Genomic DNA, 16,476 nt, shown 5'->3' on the forward strand with positions numbered 1-16,476 from the left:
GGTCTAGCCAACTTCTTGGTCACTGTGAATTTACAGATCTGGGTCCAGGCTAACACCCTCCACTGCGACAATGGAATTCTCTACCAGGTTTTGGCAGCTTCAAATCAAATCAAATGTTATTTGTCACATACACATGGTTAGCAGATGTTAATGCGAGTGTAGCGAAATGCTTGTGCTTCTAGTTCCGACAATGCAGTAATAACCAACAAGTAATCTAGCTAACAATTCCAAAACTACTACCTTTATAGACACAAGTGTAAGGGGATAAAGAATATGTACATAAAGATATATGAATGAGTGATGGTACAGAGCGGCATAGGCAAGATGCAGTAGATGGTATCGAGTACAGTATAAACATATGAGATGAGTATGTAAACAAAGTGGCATAGTTAAAGTGGCTAGTGATACATGTATTACATAAAGATGCAGTAGATGATATAGAGTACAGTATATACGTATACATATGAGATGAATAATGTAGGGTATGTAAAACATTATTGCTCTACTCTGTGGGATTCTGGCTTACCCACAGTTAACCTCTGTTGTGGGATTCTGGCTTACCCACAGTTAACCTCTGTTGTGGAATTCTGGTTTACCCACAGTTAACCTCTGTTGTGGGATTCTGGCTTACCCACAGTTAACCTCTGTTGTGGGATTCTGGCTTACCCACAGTTAACCTCTGTTGTGGGATTCTGGCTTACCGACAGTTAACCTCTGTTGTGGGATTCTGGCTTACCCACAGTTAACCTCTGTTGTGGGATTCTGGCTTACCCACAGTTAACCTCTGTTGTGGGATTCTGGCTTACCCACAGTTAACCTCTGTTGTGGGATTCTGGCTTACCGACAGTTAACCTCTGTTGTGGGATTCTGGCTTACCGACAGTTAACCTCTGTTGTGGGATTCTGGTTTACCCACAGTTAACCTCTGTTGTGGGATTCTGGCTTACCCACAGTTAACCTCTGTTGTGGGATTCTGGCTTACCCACAGTTAACCTCTGTTGTGGGATTCTGGCTTACCCACAGTTAACCTCTGTTGTGGGATTCTGGCTTACTGACAGTTAACCTCTGTTGTGGGATTCTGGCTTACCGACAGTTAACCTCTGTTGTGGGATTCTGGCTTACCGACAGTTAGGCTCTGTTGTGGGATTCTGGCTTACCGACAGTTAGGCTCTGTTGTGGGATTCTGGCTTACCGACAGTTAGGCTCTGTTGTGGGATTCTGGCTTACCGACAGTTAGGCTCTGTTGTGGGATTCTGGCTTACCGACAGTTAGGCTCTGTTGTGGGATTCTGGCTTACCCACAGTTAGGCTGTGTTGTGGGATTCTGGCTTACCCACAGTTAGGCTAACCTTTTTATTTTGTATTTTATTTGTTACCCCTTTTCGCCCTAATTTCTTAGTATCCAATTGGTAGTTACAGTCTTGTCCCATCGCTACCACTCCCGTACGGACTCGGGAGAGGCAAAGGTCGAGAGCTGTGCGTTCTCCGAAACACAACCCAGCCAAGTCGCACTGCTTCTTGACACAATGCCCACTTAACCCGGAAACACCATACACCTGGCGACCGTGTCAGTGTGCACTGCGCCCGACCCGCCACACAGATGGGACAAGGACATCCCTGTCGGCCAAACCCTCCCCTAATCCGGAGAGCGCTGGGCCAATTGTGCACCGCCCCATGGGTCTCCCGGTCGCGGCCGGCTGCAACAGAGCCTGGACTTGAACCAGGATCTCTAGTGGCAATGCAGTGCCTTAGACCACTGTGCCACTCAGGAGGCCTTAGGCTAACTTTTTAATGTAAACTTCTGGTTTACCTACACAGTATGCTAACCAATGCTGGAATGGCTGGGACAAAGGGGTTGTGTGTTGTCTGTCTGTTCTGTTTATGTTGTAGGCTTCTGTTTTTGTCAACTATGTCTGTCTGACCTTTTAGTCTGTCTGTTTCTTTGTTATGATTTTCTACTATAAACAGTCCACCTATAAGGACAAAGGACAAGGAATAGTTTACAAACAAATCAATGGTTTATGAAGACGCATCACTTTTACTTCGAGGGTGTGGTCACTACTTTTTAAATGCTCTCTAGACAACAAGATCTCATAGTTTCCCTTCGAAATGTGACGTATTAAGGATGAATGTTTATTTTTCATGCATTAATTCAGCGTGGTTTCAGTGTTAAAACAGAAACAACTCCAAAGGGTAACAGTTTAGGCATTCATTCTGAGTGGTTAAGGTTAGGACTATGGTTTGGGGAAGGCTTGAAACTAAATTGTAAAAAATTAACGACTTGCTATCACCATCATCTTTAGTATTCTTAGAATTTTCTCAGCTTGCTAGAGCATTATGAACTGCTGTAGTGCCGTGGTCTAAGCAGCACGAGTTCACAGCCAGTTCTGGGCAAACTTATTTTTTCCCCCACCGAGTAAGACGTTCTCAGAACCTTTTCAAACGTCCCGAAATCAACGTCTATTTCTAGTGATCGGGCTGCTCTAGGCCTATGCTCACTATTATCTTTGGACACACTGAATGAACACTAACAGTTTGTTATCATATTTCACTTTTACATTCCACTCTTCTGTACTCCACTGTATGCAGCACTCTCACTGACAGACAAATGCTGTGCCAAACATTCTATGTATGGCATCCTATTTCATCTCTACTCTCTTTAGTAATCTGGCCTCTTGCCCTGTTGTGGCAGTCCTACTGTCTTTGTCCTTTGGCTGGTGTTGGACAAATATTGATCGATGGATATAAAATCTTTGAAAAATCTTTATCAAACAAGTCATGTAAGACATTGGGAGACGTTGGGAAACATTGGGAGACATTGGGAGACGTTGGGAAACATTGGGAGACATTGCATTGTGTGAATATAAGAATAGAAATGAGAATGAAAGCAGTATGAGAATACAAATGAGAATGAAAGCAGTATGAGAATACAAATGAGAATGAAAGCAGTATGAGAATACAAATGAGAATGAAAGCAGTATGAGAATACAAATGAGAATGAAAGCAGTATGAGAATACAAATGAGAATGAAAGCAGTGTGAGAATACAGATGGAGCAGGTTTTCATCAAGGATCTCTCTGTACTTTGGTCCGTTCATCTTTCCCTCAATCCTGACTTGTCTCCCAGTTCCTGCCGCTGACAAACGTACCCACAGCATGATACTGCCACCACCATGCTTCACCGTTGGGCTGGTTTCCTCCAGACGTGACGCTTGGGATTCAGGCCAAAGAGTTCAGTCTCATGCTGTTCAGATTCTTGTTTCTCATGGTCTGAGTGTCATTAAGGGGCCTTTTGGCAAGCTCTAAGCAGGCAGTCATGTGCCTTTTACTGAGGAGTTGCTTCTGTCTGGCCACTCTACCATAAAGGTCTGATTGGTGGAGTACTGCAGAGATGGTTGACCTTCTGGAAGTTTCTCCCATCTCCACAGAAGAACTCTGGTGCTCTGTCAGAGTGACCATCGGGTTGTGACAGTCTTGTTCTTTTTAATGAGTTTCTGTGTATTTAATCTCTACTCTCTTTGTCTTTTGGCTGGTGTTGGACAAATATTGTCAAAATATTGACATGATGGATATAACATCTTTTAAAAATTTTTATCAAACAAGACATTGGAATACATTGGGAGACATTGGGAAAGATTGGGAGACATTGGGAGACATTGCATTTTGTGAATATATAACTACAAATGAGAATGAAAGCGGTGTGATAATTGAAATTATAAGATTTTTTAAATTGTGTATTCTGATAAGGCTTCCTTCACTGATAGATAGGTTTATAATGAGTCCATCTGTAAGTGCGATTGTTTGCATTGTGTGTATATATATATATATATTGAACAAAAATATAAATTAAACATGCAGCAATTTCACAATTTTACTGAGTTACAGTTCACATAAGGAAAGCAGAATGTAAATAAATTCATTCGGCCCTAATCTATGGATTTCACATGACTGGGCAGGGGAGCAGCCATGGCTGGGCCTGGGAGGACATAGGCCTACCCACTGGGGAGCCAGGCCCAGCCAATCAGAATGCAGTATTGTGAATAAAGTGCAGAAAGTATTCAGACCCCTTGAATTTTTTCAACATTTTGTTACCTTACAAGCCTTATTCTAAATTTGATTAAATAGTTTTTTCCCCTCATCAATCTACACACAATACCCCATAATGACAAAGTAAAAACAGGTTTTTAGACATTTTTGCTAAAATAAAACCTGATATCACATTTACATAAGTATTCAGACCCTTTACTCAGTACTTTGTTGAAGTACCTTTGGCAACGATTACAGCCTCAAGCCTTCTTGGGTATGACGCTACAAGCTTGGCACCTGTATTTGCAGAGTTTCTCCCATTCTTCCAGCTCTTGTCATGTTGGAAGGGGGAGCGTTGCTGCACAGCTATTTTCAGAGATGTTCGATCGGGTTCAAGACGGACACTGGCTGGCCCACTCAAGGACATTCAGAGACTTGTTCCGAAACCAGTCTCCCAGTCCCTGCCGCTGAAAAACATACCCACAGCATGATACTGCCACCACCATGCTTCACCGTAAGGATGGTATTGGCCAGGTAATGAGCAGTGCCTGGTTTCCCCCAGATGTGACGCTTGGCATTCAGGCCAAAGAGTTCAATCGTGGTCTGAGAGTCCTTTAGGTGCCTTTTGGCTAACTCCAAGCGGTCTGTCATGTGCCTTTTACTGAGGAGTGGCTTCCATCTGGCCACTCTACCATAAAGGCCTGATAGGTGGAGTGCTGCAGAGATGGTTGTCTTTTTGGAAGGTTCTTCCATCTCCACAGAGGAACTCTGGAGCTCTGTCAGAGTGACCATCGGGTTCTTGCAGCAATTTCTTGCAGCATCTGATGCTTTTTCTCTGACATGCACTGTCAACTGTGGGACCTTATATAGACAGGTGTTTGCCTTTTCAAATCATGTCCAATCATTTGAATTTACCACAGGTGGACTTTAGTCAAGTTGTAGAAGCATCTGAAGGATGATTAATAGAAACAGGATGCAACTGAGCTTAATTTCGTGTCTCATAGCAAATGGTCTGAATACTTACAGTAGGTAAATAAGGTATTTCTGTTTTGTATTTTTTATACATTTGCTAACATATAAAAACAATGCTTTGTCAATATTGGTTATTGTGTGTAGATTGAGGAATATAAAAATAAAAATAAATCAATTTTAGAATAAGGCTATAACGTAACAAAATGTGGAAACAAAATGCCCTGTATACAGCTAATAGCAATAAGAAAGAGATCGTCTTTCACTGCTGGTTTTCCTTCAGGTTCATAGCCAGACCATGTGCCTTCCTCTTGCATATCCACGCGACCTCAGTCCACTGGCGAGCCACACCCAACCCTGTCCTGGAGAAGGTGTTTACATCCATCACAAAGGTACACACACACACACACACACACACACAAATAAGGTATTAGAGGTGTTTACATCTATCAAAGGTACACTCGCTGTCACACACACACACACACACACACACACACACACACACACAAATAAGGTATTAGAGGTGTTTACATCTATCAAAGGTACACTCCCTGTCACACACACACACACACACACACACACACACACACACACACACACACACACACACACACACACACACACACACACACACACAAATAAGGTATTAGATTAGGTTTTTACAGTGTTAACATCTATTTCACATGTGAGCTCGATTCCACACACACATCACAAAGGTACGCTACCCTCACACACCACACACCCACCCACACTAGATACAAGGAAATTATTGAACTGTTTGTCTGTCAGCTGTCCTTTGTCTCCTATTGTCTCTTGTCACGCATCCATGCAGCGGTCTTACACAATACTAAACTATACTGGTCTCACATGCCTTAGTTCTTCATTTATTTCTTCCTCCTTCCTGCTCCTCTTCCTTTCATCTCTCTCTCCTGTCTAAGTTGTACAATTCCAGTAACTTTCCCTAAATTCCAAGGTGGGAATTATTTAATGGAAAACATAGGAATTTGGTGAAAATTATCCTAGATGACGTGTCATTCTCTTGTCTCTTAAGTTGTGAGCTGTGAAAATAATTTCCTCTTGAAGAACAATAAGTGCTGTCAGTCTCCTCTAATGCCCCCACCCTCCCACCTGTCCAAATCTCAACCGCCTCACTCTCTGAATCCGTCTCTTCCTCCTTCCTCCTATTCTCCCTCATAAATCATACTCTTATGACCTAGGCCTGTCATCTGATGTAATGTCTTGTGATGTGTTGGTGGACCAGGAATGCCTTTGTTTTAAAGGAAATTTCTGTGTTGAGTTTCCTTTGTTAGTCATACTTTCTCCGATCTCTCTCTCTCTCTCCCTCTTTCTCCCTCTCTATGCCCCATTGTCTCTCTCTCCCTCTTTCTCCCTCTCTATGCCCCATTGTCTCTCTCTCCCTCCCCCTTGTCTCTCTCTCACTCCCCCTTGTCTCTCTCTCACTCCCCCTTGTCTCTCTCTCACTCCAACTTGTCTCTCTCTCACTCCCCCTTGTCTCTCTCTCCCTCCCCCTTGTCTCTCTCTCACTCCCCCTTGTCTCTCTCTCACTCCCCCTTGTCTCTCTCTCACTCTCTCTCCCTCCCCCTTGTCTCTCTCTCACTCCCACAGTGCCCAGACTGGCGACACCTGGATGGCTTATCTAAGCAGTTGGACTGGGATGTGAGGAAGGTTCAGCAATGGTTCAGACACAGACGCAACCAGGACAAACCCAGCGTACTCACCAAGTTCTGTGAGAGCATGTAGGTTATCAAACCCAGCATACTCACCAAGTTCTGTGAGAGCATGTGGGTTATCAAACCCAGCATACTCACCAAGTTCTGTGAGAGCATGTGGGTTATCAAACCCAGCATACTCACCAAGTTCTGTGAGAGCATGTATGTTATCAAACCCAGAACATGTAGGTTATCAAACCCAGAACAGGACATGTAGGTTATTAAACCCAGTACATGTAGGTTATCAAACCCAGTACAGGACATGTAGGTTATCAAACCCAGTACAGGACATCTATGCTATTAAACCCAGTACATGTAGGTTATCAAACCAGGTACAGGACATGTAGGTTATCAAACCCAGTACATGTAGGTTATCAAACCCAGTACAGGACATGTAGGTTATCAAACCAGGTACAGAACATGTAGGTTATCAAACCCAGTACAGGACATGTAGGTTATCAAACCAGGTACAGAACATGTAGGTTATCAAACCCAGTACAGAACATGTAGGTTATCAAACCCAGTACAGAACATGTAGGTTATCAAACCCAGTACAGGACATGTAGGTTATCAAACCCAGTACAGGACATGTAGGTTATCAAACCCAGTACAGGACATGTAGGTTTTCAAACCCAGTACAGGACATGTAGGTTATCAAACCCAGTACAGAACATGTAGGGTCACATCATAGGCTATAACATCTAGTCTTATTGACTAATGAGTTTGCCCTTGACCTCTGTGGGATTGTGCACACGTTGTTATGTGGTGTGTGTGTGTGTGGCGGTCTAATTTGTAAATGAATCTGACTACTGTCATTACTACTGGCTTTGTTCTATCACTGACTACAATACATGATTCATCAGGATGTGTGTAATTATGAAGTGCATGCAAGGTCAGAGACGGAGACACGCATTCTTTTACAGTCCATTGTTCTGTCTGACCCCAGCCCTGTCATGTATTACAGGTGGAGTTTACAGTCTATTGTTCTGTCTGACCCCAGCCCTGTCATGTGTTACAGGTGGAGTTTACAGTCTATTGTTCTGTCTGACCCCAGCCCTGTCATGTATTACAGGTGGAGTTTACAGTCTATTGTTCTGTCTGACCCCAGCCCTGTCATGTGTTACAGGTGGAGTTTACAGTCTATAGTTCTGTCTGACCCCAGCCCTGTCATGTGTTACAGGTGGAGTTTACAGTCTATTGTTCTGTCTGACCCCAGCCCTGTCATGTATTACAGGTGGAGTTTACAGTCTATTGTTCTTTCTGACCCCAGCCCTGTCATGTGTTACAGGTGGAGTTTACAGTCTATTGTTCTGTCTGACCCCAGCCCTGTCATGTGTTACAGGTGGAGTTTACAGTCTATTGTTCTGTCTGACCCCAGCCCTGTCATGTGTTACAGGTGGAGTTTACAGTCTATTGTTCTGTCTGACCCCAGCCCTGTCATGTATTACAGGTGGAGTTTACAGTCCATTGTTCTGTCTGACCCCAGCCCTGTCATGTATTACAGGTGGAGTTTACAGTCTATTGTTCTTTCTGACCCCAGCCCTGTCATGTATTACAGGTGGAGTTTACAGTCTATAGTTCTGTCTGACCCCAGCCCTGTCATGTGTTACAGGTGGAGTTTACAGTCTATTGTTCTTTCTGACCCCAGCCCTGTCATGTGTTACAGGTGGAGGTCTACATTTTATCTGTGCATATTTACCTATGGCATTCGTTTTCTATGGCAGGTGAGATTTGTGGTGATTGTGTGTATATTGACATTTTTCCTATTGATGTAACAGTGGTGTACTGAATTGAGACTGACTGTGTTTGTCTGTGTTGTACAGTGCCCATGGATGTGGGATACACCCCACTGCTGGTACAACTACCCCTACCAGGTGATGTTACACAGCCTCTTTATTTGGTTGGAACTATTTTGGAATGATAGAGTACTTCCTAGTAAACCCAGGAGGGTACAAGAAGACAACAGTATGGTATACATGTTCAATAATGTCTTTATTCGTATCAACAAAAACCCTGTCTGTCTTGGTCCCTGTTGGTATCTAACAGGTCCTGACCCCAGGCCTGTACCACTACTATGTGACTGAGCTGGGCTTCTACTGGTCCCTCATGTTCTCTCAGTTTACTGACATCAAACGCAAGGTGAGACGGGCAACAGATGCTGTCTGTTTGATGGGAACGTACACACACACACACACAGCGCTACTTGAAAGGGGAGAAAGACTGGCCTCTAGATGTAAAAACAAACTACTAAGTATGCCGAGATATTTCTTTCTGTTGTGAAATACAGGTCAGGTGTAGGGATGTAGTTGATTCCACTGGATTAGAGCAGTTTAGTATGACTCATTATGAAAGGTTGCATGGGTTCTGCTCAGAAATGCTGTTAGTTTAACCTCTAAATGCCTAGTTCCAACACAGGGGACAGGATTTATAGTTATGTGATATTAGGATAGAATGTCCCGGTCCTTAATAGAATTATTCAAATTCCATCATGGATTCCATGTGGTCAAGTAAATCTGGCCGGGTTTGGATAAGGCTAAAGCTATGTTGGAGTTTGTAAGACTGAGATTAAGATTACAGTGCATTCGGGAAGTATTCAGACCCCTTGACTTTTTCAAAATGTTATGTTACAGCCTTATTCTAAAATAGATTCAATATTTTTTTCCCCTCTTCAATCTACACAGAATACCCCATAATGACATCACAATACCCCATAATGACATCACAATACCCCATAATGACAAAGCAAAAACAGGTTATTAGAAATGTTTGCTAATTTATAAAAAATAAAAAACTGAAATATTACATTTACATAAGTATTCAGACCCTTTACTCAGTACTTTGTTGAAGCCCCTTTGGCAGTAATTACAGCCTTGAGTCTTCTTGGGTATGACGCTACAAGCTTGGCACACCTGTTTTTGGGGAGTTTCTCCCATTCTTCTCTGCAGATCCTCTCAAGCTCTGTCAGGTTGGATGGGGAGCATTGCTGCACAGCTATTTTCAGGTCTCTCCGGAGATGTTCGATCTGGTTCAGGTCCGGGCTCTGACTGTGCCACTCAAGGACATTCAGAGACTTGTCCCGAAGCCACTCCTGCGTTGTCTTGGCTGTGTGCTTAGGCTCTTTGTCCTGTTGGAAGGTGAACCTTCTGTATGAACATTCTGTATACTTCTGGCCCTTCTTTGGACACTGTGTTAACAACCCTCCAGGCAAGCTTCAATGCCATACAACTCTCCTTCCGTGGCCTCCAATTGCTCTTAAATACAAGTAAAACTAAATGCATGCTCTTCAACCGATCGCTGCCTGCACCTGTCCAACATCACTACTCTGGACGGCTCTGACTTAGAATACGTGGACAACTACAAATACCTAGGTGTCTGGTTAGACTGTAAACTCTCCTTCCAGACCCACATCAAACATCTCCAATCCAAAGTTAAATCTAGAATTGGCTTCCTATTTCGCAACAAAGCATCCTTCACTCATGCTGCCAAACATACCCTTGTAAAACTGACCATCCTACCAATCCTCAACTTTGGCGATGTCATTTACAAAATAGCCTCCAATACCCTACTCAACAAATTGGATGCAGTCTATCACAGTGCAATCCGTTTTGTCACCAAAGCCCCATATACTACCCACCATTACGACCTGTACGCTCTCGTTGGCTGGCCCTCGCTTCATACTCTTCGCCAAACCCACTGGCTCCATGTCATCTACAAGACCCTGCTAGGTAAAGTCCCCCCTTATCTCAGCTCGCTGGTCACCATAGCATCACCCACCTGTAGCACGCGCTCCAGCAGGTATATCTCTCTGGTCACCCCCAAAACCAATTATTTCTTTGGCCGCCTCTCCTTCCAGTTCTCTGCTGCCAATGACCGGAACGAACTACAAAAATCTCTGAAACTGGAAACACTTATCTCCCTCACTAGCTTTAAGCACCAACTGTCAGAGCAGCTCACAGATTACTGCACCTGTACATAGCCCACCTATAATTTATCCCAAACAACTACCTCTTTCCCTACTGTATTTATTTTATTTATTTATTTATTTTGCTCCTTTGCACCCCATTATTTTTATTTCTACTTTGCACATTCTTCCATTGCAAATCAACCATTCCAGTGTTTTACTTGCTATATTGTATTTACTTTGCCACCATGGACTTTTTTTTGCCTTTACCTCCCTTCTCACCTCATTTGCTCACATTGTATATAGACTTGTTTATACTGTATTATTGACTGTATGTTTGTTTTACTCCATGTGTAACTCTGTGTCGTTGTATGTGTCGAACTGCTTTGCTTTATCTTGGCCAGGTCGCAATTGTAAATGAGAATTTGTTCTCAACTTGCCTACCTGGTTAAATAAAGGTGAAATAAAAAATAAATAAAAAATAAACCTTCGTCCCAGTCTGAGGTGCTGAGCTCTCTGGAGCAGGTTTTCATCAAGAATCCCTCTGTACTTTGCTCCGTTCATCTTCGCCTCGATCCTGACAATTCTCCCAGTCCCTGCTGCTGAAAAACATCCCCACAGCATGATGCTGCCACTACCATGCTTCACCGTAGGGATGGTGGAAAACATCCCCACAGCATGATGCTGCCACTACCATGCTTCACCGTAGGGATGGTGGAAAACATCCCCACAGCATGATGCTGCCACTACCATGCTTCACCGTAGGGATGGTGGAAAACATCCCCACAGCATGATGCTGCCACTACCATGCTTCACCGTAGGGATGGTGGAAAACATCCCCACAGCATGATGCTGCCACTACCATGCTTCACCGTAGGGATGGTGGAAAACATCCCCACAGCATGATGCTTCCACTACCATGCTTCACCGTAGGGATGGTGGAAAACATCCCCACAGCATGATGCTGCCACTACCATGCTTCACCGTAGGGATGGTGGAAAACATCCCCACAGCATGATGCTGCCACTACCATGCTTCACCGTAGGGATGGTGGAAAACATCCCCACAGCATGATGCTGCCACTACCATGCTTCACCGTAGGGATGGTGGAAAACATCCCCACAGCATGATGCTGCCACTACCATGCTTCACCGTAGGGATGGTGCCAGGTTTTCCTGACACCAGAGAATTTTGTTTCTCAATGTCTGAGAGTCTTTAGGTGCCTTTTGACAAACTCCAAGCCGACAACCATGTGCCTTTTACTGAAAAGTGGCTTCCGTCTGGCCACTCTGCCATAAAGGCCTGATTGCTTTATGGTAGAGTTGTCCTTCTGGAAGGTTCTCCCATCTCCACAGAGGAACTGAAGCGCTCTATCAGAGTGATCATCTGGTTCTTGGTCACCTCTCTGACAAAGGCCCTTCTCCCCTAATTGCTCAGTTTGGCTGGGCGGCCAGCTCTAAAAAGAGTCTTGGTGGTTCCAAACTTCTTCCATTTAAGAATGATGGATGAATGATGGCAATGATCGCAACTGGGTTCTTGGGGACCTTCAATGCTGCTGACATTTTTTGGTACCCTTCACCAGATCGGTGCCTCGACACAATCCTGTCTCGGAGCGCTATGGACAATTCCTTCAACCTCATGGCTTGGTTTTTGCTCTGACATGCACTGTCAATGTGGAGCGTTATATAGACAGGTGTGTGCCTTTCCAAATCATGTCCAATCAATAGAATTTACCACAGGTGGACTCCAACCAAGTTGTAGAGACATCTCAAGGATGATCAATGGAAACAGGATGCACCTGAGCTCAATTTCGAGTCTCTTAGCAAAGGGTCTGAATACTTATGTAAATAAGGTATTTCAGATGTAAAAAACTGTTTACGCTTTGTCATTATGGGGTATTGTGTGTAGATTGCCGAGGATTATTATTTTTTTAATCCATTTTAGAATAAGCGGTAAGGGCTATGAATACTTTACAAAGATACTGTAAGACTAAGATTTTTTTTCAAAGCACTTTGCTGTCTTGTGAATAGTAGTGGAAGTGAATGTAGGCCCTGTTTTTGTTATGCTGAAGTACAGAAGAATCAGAAAGGAGTTCTAGAACCAGTCTCTTTCTGTTTCTCAGACTTATTGAATTATCGCAAGTCATTATTTGTATTTGATGTGATCAGGAAGGGAGCAGTTTAACCAGGAAGTGCCAGATAAGTCAAATATGTAGACGGGTAGGATACAGTAAATGCTTCATCATCATCAGGACGTGGAGGGAGTGTTTTAGTCATTGTAGCTGTCAGTTTGTCTGGTCATTGTAGCTGTCACTGGACATGTCCTCAGTGTGACAGAGTCATAGACTGTTTATTTTAGTGTCGTTGCTTCAAAGTGTTCATCTCTGACCTTGGCTTACAGTGCTCCCTGTCTGTTTCTGTGTCTTACTGTTACTGTAGAAGAGTAGATCATGTCTTACTGTTACTGTAGAAGAGTAGATCATGTCTTACTGTTACTGTAGAAGAGTAGATCATGTCTTACTGTAGAAGGGTAGATCATCTCTTACGGTTACTGTAGAAGATTAGGTCATGTCTTACTGTAGAAGAGTAGATAATGTCTTACTGTAGAAGAGTAAGTCATGTCTTACTGTAGAAGAGTAAGTCATGTCTTACTGTAGAAGAGTAGGTCATGTCTTACTGTAGAAGAGTAGGTTGTGTCTTACTGTAAAATAGTAGATCATGTCTTACTGTAGAAGAGTAGGTCGTGTCTTACTGTAAAATAGTAGATCATGTCTTACTGTAGAAGAGTAGGTTGTGTCTTACTGTAGACGAGTAGATCATGTCTTACTGTTACTGTAGACAAGTAGATCATGTCTTACTGTAGAAGAGTAAGTCATGTCTTACTGTAGACGAGTAGATCATGTCTTACTGTAGAAGAGTAAGTCATGTCTTACTGTAGAAGAGTAGGTCATGTCTTACTGTAAAAGAGTAAGTCATGTCTTACTGTAAAAGAGTAAGTCATGTCTTACTGTAAAAGAGTAGATCATGTCTTACTGTAAAAGAGTAGATCATCTCTTACGGTTACTGTAGAAGATTAGGTCATGTCTTACTGTAGAAGAGTAGGTCATGTCTTACTGTAGAAGAGTAGGTCATGTCTTACTGTAGAAGAGTAGGTCGTGTCTTACTGTAGAAGAGTAGGTTGTGTCTTACTGTAGAAGAGTAGGTCATGTCTTACTGTAGAAGAGTAGGTCGTGTCTTACTGTAGAAGAGTAGGTCATGTCTTACTGTAGAAGAGTAGGTCGTGTCTTACTGTAAAATAGTAGATCATGTCTTACTGTAGAAGAGTAGGTTGTGTCTTACTGTAAAAGAGTAGATCATGTCTTACTGTTACTGTAGAAGAGGAGGTCATGTGAAAGTACACAACTCCTAGTTTTCCATACAGAGAGTAGTCTCGAGTTGCCACACTTCCAAGTATCATTTTCCTCCAGTTATTGATTTTCTGATAGATCGTGAGAACCAGACATCGAGGTTCATAAGAGGTAAACTAGGAAGTCAGATTATTTACCAGTTATTATAGGGAGCTCCTATAAATCATTTCTGCCGTTTTAACGCAACATATAAATGTCTATCTGCATCCAATATCTAACAGTATTCCAGAATTTCCCTGAAACATTTCCATAATGACCCAGTTGCTGTGACAACCTCCTCCTGGTTCGTTATGACCCAGTTGCTGTGGTAACCTCCTCCTGGTTCGTTATGACCCAGTTGCTGTGGTAACCTCCTCCTGGTTCGTTATGACCCAGTTACTGTGGTAACCTCCTCCTGGTTCATTATGACCCAGTTGCTGTGGTAACCTCCTCCTGGTTCGTTATGACCCAGTTGATGTGGTAACCTCCTCCTGGTTCTTTAGGACCCAGTTGCTGTGGTAACCTCCTGGTTCGTTATGACCCAGTTGCTGTGGTAACCTCCTCCTGGTTCCTTGTTGAATTGCAGGACTTTCCCATCATGTTCATCCATCACCTAGCAACAGTGAGCCTGATCAGTTTCTCCTACGCTAACAACATGCTACGTGTCGGGAGCCTGGTGATGTGTGTCCACGATGCATCAGACTTCATACTGGAGGTCAGTGGGTATGGACACACACACACACACACACACACACACACACACACACACACAGGCTCAGTTCCAGTGTCCACATTTACAAACTAGCATACTACTTAGAATGAGTTGGCCATGCATTTTCAGTGATATGCCAGTGTGGATACTGGAATGTCTTATTTCTCATGAAGAAGGAACTTCTGGTGTGACATGGAACATTCAGTCAGACACAGAAACTAGTAGTTACATTCAATTATATCAAGCTTTTTCTACTCCTCTTTTTCAGGCAGCCAAGCTGGCCAACTACGCCAAGTACCAGCGCTTGTGTGACTTCCTGTTTGTTCTGTTTGCAGTAGTCTTCTTCATCACACGGCTCGTCATCTACCCTCTACGGTTAGTGAACCACTATGGTTGTCATCTACCCTCTACTGTTAGTGACCCTCTATGGTTGTCATCTACCCTCTACGGTTAATGACCCTCTATGGTTGTCATCTACCCTCTACTGTTAGTGACCCTCTATGGTTGTCATCTACCCTCTACTGTTAGTGACCCTCTATGGTTGTCATCTACCCTCTACTGTTAGTGACCCTCTATGGTTGTCATCTACCCTCTACGGTTAGTGAACCACTATGGTTGTCATCTACCCTCTACTGTTAGTGACCCTCTATGGTTGTCATCTACCCTCTACGGTTAATGACCCTCTATGGTTGTCATCTACCCTCTACTGTTAGTGACCCTCTATGGTTGTCATCTACCCTCTACTGTTAGTGACCATCTATGGTTGTCATCTACCCTCTACTGTTAGTGACCCTCTATGGTTGTCATCTACCCTCTACTGTTAGTGACCCTCTATGGTTGTCATCTACCCTCTACTGTTAGTGACCCTCTATGGTTGTCATCTACCCTCTAGGGTTATGGTTATCCATCTACCCTCTACGGTTATGGTTATCCATCTACCCTCTATGGTTATCCATCTACCCTCTATGGTTATCCATCTACCCTCTATGGTTATCCATCTACCCTCTATGGTTATCCATCTACCCTCTATGGTTATCCATCTACCCTCTATGGTTATCCATCTACCCTCTATGGTTATCCATCTGCCCTCTATGGTTATCCATCTACCCTCTATGGTTATGGTTATCCATCTACCCTCTATGGTTATCATCTACCCTCTATGGTTACCCCATCTACCCTCTATGGTTACCCATCTACCCTCTATGGTTATCCATCTACCCTCTAGGGTTATGGTTACCCATCTACCCTCTAGGGTTATTGTTACCCATCTACCCTCTATGGTTACCCATCTACCCTCTAGGGTTATGGTTACCCATCTACCCTCTATGGTTACCCATCTACCCTCTATGGTTACCCATCTACCCTCTATGGTTATCCATCTACCCTCTATGGTTATCCATCTACCCTCTATGGTTATCCATCTACCCTCTATGGTTATCCATCTACCCTCTATGGTTATCCATCTACCCTCTATGGTTATCCATCTACCCTCTATGGTTATCCATCTACCCTCTATGGTTATCCATCTACCCTCTATGGTTACCCATCTACCCTCTATGGTTATCCACCTACCCTCTATGGTTATCCACCTACCCTCTATGGTTATCCATCTACCCTCTATGGTTATCCATCTACCCTCTATGGTTATCCATCTACCCTCTATGGTTACCCATCTACCCTCTATGGTTATCCACCTACCCTCTATGGTTATCCACCTACCCTGTATGGTTATCCATCTACCCTCTAGGGTTATCCA

At 43.4% G+C, this 16,476-nt stretch overlaps 1 protein-coding gene across 2 annotated transcripts in view; it reads left to right on the forward strand.

The window, feature by feature from the left end:
* The window catches only part of cers5 (ceramide synthase 5), a 36,820-nt gene that overhangs the window by 12,572 nt on the left and 7,772 nt on the right, over positions 1-16,476 (forward strand). For both annotated transcript variants that reach the window (XR_004210111.1, XM_020471275.2), the window contains exons 2-8: positions 5,276-5,384; positions 6,619-6,749; positions 8,389-8,446; positions 8,546-8,596; positions 8,769-8,861; positions 14,595-14,723; positions 14,989-15,095. Coding sequence is in view for 1 of the 2 variants with exons in the window: in XM_020471275.2 (XP_020326864.2) it covers positions 5,276-5,384; positions 6,619-6,749; positions 8,389-8,446; positions 8,546-8,596; positions 8,769-8,861; positions 14,595-14,723; positions 14,989-15,095 (678 nt within the window). In the remaining variant the exon portion in view is untranslated. The remainder of the gene's footprint in view (positions 1-5,275; positions 5,385-6,618; positions 6,750-8,388; positions 8,447-8,545; positions 8,597-8,768; positions 8,862-14,594; positions 14,724-14,988; positions 15,096-16,476) is intronic.

This window comes from Oncorhynchus kisutch, linkage group LG5, assembly GCF_002021735.2.
Source record: "Oncorhynchus kisutch isolate 150728-3 linkage group LG5, Okis_V2, whole genome shotgun sequence".
Classification (NCBI taxonomy): domain Eukaryota; kingdom Metazoa; phylum Chordata; class Actinopteri; order Salmoniformes; family Salmonidae; genus Oncorhynchus; species Oncorhynchus kisutch.